This window comes from Condylura cristata, unplaced genomic scaffold (genome assembly GCF_000260355.1).
Source record: "Condylura cristata isolate star-nosed mole 26May11 unplaced genomic scaffold, ConCri1.0 scaffold00012, whole genome shotgun sequence".
NCBI classification, from domain to species: Eukaryota; Metazoa; Chordata; class Mammalia; order Eulipotyphla; family Talpidae; genus Condylura; species Condylura cristata.
The window spans coordinates 37,395,327-37,404,922 of NW_004567113.1; the positions used below are offsets into that span (position 1 = coordinate 37,395,327).

Below are 9,596 nucleotides of genomic sequence, written 5' to 3' on the forward strand. Positions count from 1 at the left end.
CCTCCTCGGTCAGGAGTTGAGCTCACGTTGGTTGCAGTGGCTTTGGCTAGCTTCTTAGTGCTGTGCTTTAACCTGCTGTGCCACCAGGGAGGCCTTAAAGATGTTTTTCAAAGGAAGTTTTCTAATGTCTAGTTTTTAAATCAAATACCGTTTTGTCTTCCTAGGTTGACCCCTGTTTTCTCTCTGATTCTGTTCTTGCTTTGTTTTTAATTTGTGAAAGAATAATTGAGGGGTTGGAGTTAAAGAATGGGTATTAGTAATTGGATCATCTTAATCACGGTGAGAAAGATGGGATTTGCAGACACATTCTTATTCCAAGTAGGAAAGCCGTTGAGAAGTACAGGAAGGAAATTCAGAATTCAGAATGAGAATTTCTCAGTTTATCCTATCCCAGATCTTTTGCTGTTATGGCAAAATCAGTGTGGCTTTAGCAAATCTGACCCAAACTTAGAATCACAGTGCTGAGTCCTAGCAATACCTCACTGGATAATGAGAAAGTAAATAGCATATACCCACATTCCTCTGACATAGTTTCTACTGCTGAGAAGGGAGACTGGACATATTTGCCTGCCAGGCTCTTTGAATTGTTGTGGTGGTCACAAGGGGTCACCTGGACACAAGACTTGCTGTCACTCAATTCCAGTGTGGCTTACACAGGAGAAACTCAGTGTTTGGTGAACAGCCTAACGGAAGCATGAATGCAGGTACCAAGTGCTGGTTATCTTCTTTAAATCAACTATTGAATGCAAGAACAACTTTATCCTTCCTGTTCATGTAAAGTACAACCACGTATATAACAGTGTCATTATCAAGAAAACACTCTTCCCCATTAAATTGCTAATCCTGTGCTTGCTTTATGTGAGACAAAGCCTTTTATTTGATCATTTGAGAAATGGGTTGAAAGGCACTGAGCCCAAGAAAGGTGGCTTAAATAATATAAAGGAATATAAGCTTAATTTCCCTTTTAAAATCCTGTTTCAGTAAGGACAAAAAGAACCTGAATTTGTTTGGGGTTGGTATTTTTGCTTTAAATCTTAAACAGTAGTGAAGCATAATTTGTTATATGCACTGTGAAAGAGGAGAAAAATTTTGTAATCTATTTCTATTTTCTATTTCCTTTGTCCCTCGAAATTTTGGACCCCTGCTTCATTTAACCTGACGAGTAGTCATAATATTGATTTGAAGTAAAAGATAAAAAGAAGATACATCATTCCTTCTGCATGGTGTGTATGTGTGTGTGTGTGTGTGTGTGTGTGTTTGTGGTGTATAAACAAATCTGACTTGGAAGAGCATGAGAGTACCTGACAGGGAATTTGGTTGATGTATTCCCCACTAATCTGCTCTTGCTATGATCAAAATAGTCATCACAAACACCATAATGAAAAAAATCCACATGAAGAATCGGTCTATGACTTTTGCAACCTTCTTCCATTCACTCCCCTTGGAATTGGTGGCTTTGTGGTCTTTGAGGCACTTGGCAATGTACTCGATGTTCCTCGTCAGCCCTGCATACCGTGCACAGTAATTGTCAGCCCCCGGAGGGTTCTCTCTCTGGCACCCCAAGTCATTCTTGAAGAGTTTGCTCATTTCCTTCTTTCTGGAAAGGTCTTTGTTCCCAGTTGTTTTCAGCTTAGGCCCTGGGAGTTTGCCATAAACCTGTGGGAGGTGATCCGGCTCCCTATCGCCACGGGAGCTGAGGCAACTCTCTCCGACGTCATAGACAAACAAGATCCTGGACATGTACTTCAAGATGACCACCCTGGCCCAGTGTGGCACTGGCCGGGCTTCAGCCCCACAGAAGTGGATATTCATCACCATGATGGTCAAGGCCGTGGAGGCCGTGATCAAGGCCATCGTGGCTATATAGTATTTACCTGAAATTAAAGTCACAGCAACAACTAAGTCAGCTTAAGAACTTTCTTAAGGCCCTGCCTGGTGGTGCAATGGATTAGGACACAGCACAGCAAGCTAGCTGCAGCCACCTCAGTGCGAGTTTGATCCCTGCCCCAGAAGTGATCCACATGGTGCGGCAGACCTCTCCTGTCTCACCTGCTGCTCCCCTCAGCAGTGTATTTTGTCCATCTGCCTGTTCTGCTCCCCAATCTGTCTCTCACTGCCCCTGTGGCTCTGGCCTACCCCAGTTCTGTATGCATAAATTAATGAATCTTTAAAAAATAGTAAAATAAATTAAAAAAAAAAACTTTCTTAAAATGATAGCGTATAGGCCAGAGACTTCTACATTTAATGCTGAAAATGCAAGCACTCTTCTTCAAAGTTGGAGGCACATGTCATAGGTACTACAAATAACAAATTATGATCTTAATGTTCTCAAGGTCTGTGTGTACCTTCCTAACAAGATCTATTTTATTTTGTCATATAAACAGAATAAGTAAGGCTTGCAAAATCCCTGATACACATCTTGAGACATCACTCTCCAGGAATTGAGCCAGAATTCTCTTGAATGTCAATGCCAAAGCAAAGGGGAATCTGCCAGCTGACCCGGCCTCCACCAGGGTGATGGTTGGATGTCATCACTGTCAGTCACTTCTGCCTCTGACGAGGTAATCAAAATGCCGATACACCTCTTCTCTTTATTTGTGCTGTGTTGGGAGGAGAATTTTCGAGGTCTAGTTCTCAAGAAGGTGTGTGTGGGTAAGTGTGTGCAATTTAGTGTGTGTTTTGCTTGGAGAGACATACAAAGAAGAAATCTTCAAACAGACAAACCGATGTAGTAAGATATATGAGACAACCTGTGCTGACTCTGAAGTTGATGTAATCTTTATGGGTATTAAAGGCACAGACACAACCCCACGCTAAAAAGTTTGACTTAAAGTATAAGACACTTGAACTCACCTATCAAAGGGACATTTTCTGAAGCTGGCATGATCTCTGCCACCATTAGCTGAAATACAGTCATGGCCAACAAGATGGTCACTCCCAGGGACACCTTTTCCCCAGAGGCTGCTGGAAGATAAAAACTCAAGGGAGCTAGAAAAGATATGAGGACACATGGGATGAGAAGATTGACGATATAAAAGGACGATCTCCTCTTCAAAAGAAGAGTGAACGTCACATCTGGGTATGGCTCAGAGCAGCAGCCATAAGAAATGACATTCTTCACAGCAGGCATGCCATGGACTTCCCACTCCACATCTTCGATGAAGTCAGACAGGTCTCCACTGTCCAGGGAGTTGAATATGTCTACCTGATTGCCATTGTAGGTCCAGGAACCAAATGTCAGGTTGCACTGCTGGTTGTCAAAGGGGAAGTAGGTGACATCCACCACACAGGAGCTTTTGGTGATGGCTGGGGCATCCCAGGTGATCAACCCATCATACCGCAGGACCACATTGGTATTGACAGGTTCAGAAGACTCATCATCAGCCCTGGAGGTTAGAAGAGGAAAACTAAATCTCCTTGCCAAGGGAACTTACCAACTTCCTTACCTCCAACAACTGACCATCCCGTGTTCATCAAGTCAGTGCCTTTGGCACAGAATTATCTTTCTCTGTCACCATGGCTTGAAAGTCTGGAAATAATTCTAAGTTTTCCCTTCTCCATCTCCTGTCACTAATCAAAGCCAGTCTATTGAATTCTTCCTTTAAAACATTTCTGCCGTATGTCCCTTCCTCCCCATTCCTACAAAGTGTGTTTTACAGTGTGTAACATTTACAAGATCCAAGGTGTATAATGTGGATATGTAAGGATCATTATTCTGCCTACCAAACTATGTAAAGCTTCAACCCAGTGCTGCAGAGAGTATCCTGCTTATATTAGTTCTTCTCTCCCTCTTCCTTCTGTTTCTAGTTAGGGTTTGTGTTCTCAACTAAAATATGAAAAAACATAGGTACAAAATTTCAGAGTGGAGAGAAAGATAATGAACTAGAGAAATAAAACACTAGCACTTGAATGCTATCTTACTTGGGAAGGGGCATGGGAGACTTCTGTGTTCACTCAGAGTGGGGGCCGGGCAACAAGATCAGGACTATGATTCAAGAGGTCTTGACCTTTGAAAAGTTCTCTGATAAAGAGCAAGATACAAATCCAGACTGTAATCCACTGGTATTGCTGTCGGGAGAATAATTCATGCCCTCTCCTAGGATCACCCCTGAACTATTCCTCATTCACCTTCGTCTCAGTCAGAGAGAAACCTTTCCAACCCACAGAAATGTGGGCTGCAGAATAAAAAGATTAAAGTCCTTTCAACTACCGGTGGAGCAACAGAGCCCAAATTAATACAGAGCAACCTGGTTCCTTCTCAAAGGGTAGCCCGTGGACCAGCAGCATATTGAAGCTTATAGAAATAGAGACCCTCAAACTTTACCATACACCTCTGAATCATAATCTGTACCTTAACAAACTCCCAGGGTGGTTCATGTGCTCTTTACAATTTGAGAAAAATAAACTTACTTAGCGATTCACTCAGAGCTCCTTGGTCTAAGATTAGGAAACGTTCAACCGGTGACCTTCTGACCTAGTTCTTCCTTCACTCCACAGAAAGTCTAAGTCCAGGGACCAGCTAATTGGCCCATTCTGATGTAACAATGATGTATTATCATTGTTACTACCTCATGATCGTGGGTGAGTGAACAGTGTATAATGGATTGAATTATGTCCCCCAACAAATGCATATCCTAAAATTCCTGGCCCCACATCTGATGTGACCTTAATTGGGAAGAGGGGTAATGCAGATGTCATTAATTAAGATGAGGTCATCCTGGAGTAGGATGGGCCCTGAATCCAATATAACTGGTGTCTTTCTCAAAGAGAAAATATGGACACAGCCAACATACAGAGAGCATGTCTTATGACGGTGAAGGCAGAGAGTGGATGAAGCTTTCTTGAGCCAGTGTACACCAAAGATTGTCTGCAATTACCAGAACCTAGGAAGAACTTCCTCACAGCCCTGTTTCCAGGAAGGTAAGATAATACATTTCTGTTGTTGAAGCCACCCAGTTAGTGGTACTTTGTTACAGCTCGCCTGGAAAGCTAATACTGTCTCACTTTCTCACCTGACCAGGGGAAGGTAACGCCAAGACTTTTTGATCTAATACTTTATCACCTAAAATATTATGAACATTATTTCTGGGCCTAACAACAAGAATTGATCATAAACTTAATGCACCTTTCAAATATTCTTTCTTTGTTATGTTTCAATTCAGCTAAATCAACAAGTCTTTTCTCGAAAAATTTCAGTTACGACTCACACTTACTTGTTATACAGGACAATGTCTGGCCTCCACACCAGATCGCTGGGGATCCTGATGGAATCCAGTCCATCATACTGGTCTCGATCCCACGTGAGATATGCATCATGCCAGATTTGGCGGATCCATAGGTAGGCAGTCAGAATTTGGTTTCTTTCATCCTACACAAGTAAACCAGAGGCAACTGTCCCGTAGACACCTCAACCAAACCCCCTCCAGCTCTAAGATGCTTAGGTTTTTATAACAGGAGTTTCAAGAGCACTAGTCCATTTTTAACAGACAGTCTGCCTCCTAGATTAAATCCCAGGACCATTGGTTGGTTGTTTATTTAGTGCTTGGAGTATAAATTTGGCAATTATTTAAGTCATTGGACTTTGCTTGAATCAACTGTCCAAATTTCCCTGAAATTTGATCAACTGGTGATATGAATATACAGGAGAAAAGCCTTTCAAGTTTTATAATTTTACATTGTAAAGCATAGTAAGCATTAAAAAAAGGCTGTCATTTTAAAAGACCACCTTTTTTAAACTAAGATAACATTCACACAACACAAAATTCACCATTTTAACCTTTTTAAAGGACAGATCAATGACTTCCAGTATATTCACAATTTGCACAACTATCAGCACTAATCCCAAAATAATTTCATCACCCCAAAAAAGAAACCTTATAACCACTAGGCTGTCACTCACCATCCCCTTTTCAGCCCCCAGCTCCTGGCAATCACGTCTCTGTTTTCTGTCTCTGAGGATTTACGTATTTTAGACATGTCATAGAAATGGAGTCATACAATACGTAACACCATCTTTCTTTCTAAGACCGTTATAGTAATGGCCAGGGTGAGGTAATTAATTTTATGGAAAGTTTTCTTGCCCCAGTGACCCTGCTCCCACCAGCTTCACAGAGTATCATCTGTCTTCATCCCTCTCAAATTCCCGGTGAAGACTTTCCCCTTGGAAAGCACTGCTGTTTTCCTTCTAAACAACATTCCAGAAAGTCACCATTATGTATTACTCACCATATCCTTAATCTGAGAAAGCGTAATCTGCAGAGTGACGTTTAGGACTTTATCTGTATCTTCCACAGGACGGAGAGCATTGGAATAATCTTCAAAAAGGTCATTAAATAACTTCTGAGCATATTTTCCATCTGCCATTTCTACTACTGCTCAAAAAGAGGAACTTGGATCAAAACTCAGCGTCATGTGTATTATCAGACCAAGTCTAGAATGGGGGTGACCCGCCATCCATTTGGGACAAGCTTTGAGTGAATGAGGATTTTTGTTCTAACATGCACAGATCAGCACAAGTCACTTAAAAGCACAGAACATGTCCTTGCTCTGTGTTTGCTGGACACCTCACCTCCCACCTAAGTGCCTCCCCTCCACCGCCATCAGCTGAGGTGACTATACACCTGCCAGCTTCTCACCTCTCAGTCTGGAGGCAGCAAAGCAAATCCAGCAAATAGAGATACAGGAATGAGGCCAGTTCATGTTGTTCCTGAGCCTCTGCAGAATCCCAGCCAGGCGAAGTTTGCAGCTGCCTCTGTGAACCTGGAGTGTCTGGGCACAGTCCCCCTTTGACAGGCAGAGAGCCCGCTTGTAATACACAGTGGCTGGAGGTCCTGAGATCCAACCTGCTTCCCTCTACTCTGTAATCGGAGAATGGTGGCTCTGGCAGCTGAACAAAATGGGTTGGGTCAGGCTGTGCTGCTCAGAGGGAGTTGAGGGTTCCAGGTAAGGGTCCCTGGCCACCCTCAAAAGGAACACCCTGGCTAAAGGTTCAGGGAAGAGAGGTAGGAGCTCCACACCCAGGTGCATGGGCATTTTCTATGCCTGCTGCAAAGCAATTCTGCCTGGGTCTGGGGACTGGGGACGCTGAAAAGACCCAGCCACCGGCCCTGTCCAGAAAAGGCCTACTTGCAAGGTCTGAAGAGAGAAGAGGAATAACCAGATCTCAGAACACATTGGCACTAATTAGACATTTTTCTCTGCCTCTGCTTCTGACCACGCTTCACTTGTCCCATGGGCAGGAGCCGTGTGTGTGAGTATTGGGAGACAACATCGTTCTTCTGGGAACAGCAACTCTGAATTGCATTCTATATGCAAGACCTGGGTTTGAGTGCCAGTCCAAACCCTTGGTAGTGCTGTACCTCTGAACCTTCCTCAACTACACACCAGGCAAACAATATTCCCTCTCCCAGAGCTGCCTGTGAGCAAAAGCATTGTGTACATTGTAAAGCACTATGTAAATGTTAGTGATTTTTTTCACCTCTTTTCAGACTGCAGATCCAGGATTTCTGTATTTATCGAGTTACTAGCTCTAAAGATTAACCAAATCAGCACAAGAATGGCTCATAACTAATGATATATTACTAAGGAAGACTCTGCTTTGCATCAGAATGCTATTTCATATCATCTCACAGCCATTCTTCACAGAGGATCTAATTTTGCCTCTGCAAAAGAATGTCGACTTCCAGTGGCCATAGCCTGCCCCTCCTCTTGCCTGAGGAAATCACCTTGGAAAACCAAATTAAGAGCATTTGGTTGCCTGGGTTCAGAGCAAGGAAATTGGATAGCTCGATTTCATCGGGTTACAGCATCAGATGAGTCACCCAGGCCCTCTTCAGAGATATATCCTCCAGAACGGACACTCAAGCCGACAGCTGAGTGCATCTCTTAATTGTCTCCGCCCTCGTGTTCATCAAGCAGACCTTATTTTCCTGACGCTCCCTGGTCCGACTCACCCAGCAAATGGCACAGCTCTTGATGCCCACACTCAGACCTCCTTAAACGAGCCATCCGCTCTGCCATCTCAGAGGCTCAAGGTACTTCTGAAATTGAATTAAACACCTCATTTCCACATGAGGAAACTTAGGTCCAGAGGTGCAAGTGTTTACCGTCCCCCCAAAACACTTGGCTCTAGATGGTATCCAGGACCTATTCCAGCCCAATGTTGGAGCCTCCATCTCTTTTCATCATTCATCAACATGGCCCTCAAGGGGCACAGAGGGAGTCCCCTCACGGTGAGGTGCTTTGCCTTGGTCTCTTTGATTCCTCGCAGCGAGTGGCCCCAGTATTAGGGGCTCAGCAAAACTCTGTACAGATGACTCCAAGGTCATCTCTGGCAATCTTTGTTGAGTTTGATTCACTCCATTCAGTGGTTCACTTTCAGTTCTTAAGACATGAAAACAGTTGGTACTCCTCTATGAATAATTAACACAAAACCAAGTTGAATCATTACTTTGGTGGGGTGTGGGGGGAACTCTGCCTTTGAGGGCAAAATACTAATGATTAAAAAACAAACTCCTCTCAAATTCATTCCTAAGCGTTCACAGGGCCCTGCTCATCTTCACCTAGACACTAGCTCTTTCTTCACTTTAAATTCTGCAAGAAAAAGAGCCCTGTGATCCAGGGGTCCCATAGCATGCTGGGCAGTAAATGGAAGAAGACATACACTGGATTCTCTATTTAGGGTTCAATATAGCTGAAGAGCAGTGGAGATGGTTTAGCTTGATCACACTAAAATGTGAACTGAGACAATGGAAAGAATATGACTATATCACAGTCATCCAGAAATTTGCACACTCCCAAGTACACCCCATTTCCAGAGTGTCCCATTAACTTAGGAGAGGTTACAGCTGTTGGCATATTAATTGAGGTTAACAGCACACTAAATGATTTACATTTGGTAATTTATGATTTTCATGCCAGCAACTACCTTTCCCAAGCTCATGGGTAGAAATTCTGAATAGCATCTCACCAGACACTGTGATGCTATGTCCCAAGGGAGTATACTTTGGCCAGAAAAAGGCGTCACAATTCAATTTCTTGAGAATACAGCAATCCTTTTAACACCTGCACCTTTTGAGAAACAATAGTCCTTCATCACAATAAATTATTCCCACCATTTCAGAGTTGTTGAGCGCTAAATCCACTCTCTGGGCCAATTTTGAGGCATTTGCCTATTCTGAAAACATATGGGGATTTCAGAGGCAGTCTATTAGAGCACAACATTTTTAAAAGATTTATTTATTTATGCATACAGAACTGGGATACAGGCCAGAGATGTGGTGGGTGAGAGGATTCACCAGAGACAGAGTGGGGAGCAGAACAGGTAGATCTACTGAAAACACTGCTGAGGGAGCAGCAGGTGGATCAGGAGAGGTCTGCGTGCCATGTGGGTCAGCTCCCTGGGCAGGGATCGAACTTGTGCTGCAGTGGCTTCTGAGAGCTTCACAGTGTGGTGCTTTAGCCGCTTGTGCCACCAGGAAGAGTCCAGAGCACAGCATTTTTAAATATAATTTTTTTTCTTATTTTTTTTAAAGATGTGCTTATTTATACAGAACTGGGGTACAGGCCAGAGGTGCAGGGTGGTGAGAGGATTCACC

The 9,596-nt window shown here is 43.3% G+C and overlaps 1 protein-coding gene across 1 annotated transcript; it reads right to left on the minus strand.

Annotated features, from left to right (window-relative positions):
• Positions 1-1,265: 1,265 nt before the first annotated feature.
• Positions 1,266-6,710, minus strand: CHRNA9 (cholinergic receptor, nicotinic, alpha 9 (neuronal)). Its single transcript, XM_004681334.1, has 5 exons — positions 6,636-6,710; positions 6,226-6,371; positions 5,214-5,368; positions 2,854-3,386; positions 1,266-1,874 (listed from the first exon to the last, which is right to left on the minus strand). Exons 1-5 carry the CDS (start codon positions 6,697-6,699, stop codon positions 1,333-1,335), a joined length of 1,440 nt encoding a protein of 479 aa, XP_004681391.1. The 5' UTR covers positions 6,700-6,710; the 3' UTR covers positions 1,266-1,332.
• Positions 6,711-9,596: the final 2,886 nt, after the last annotated feature.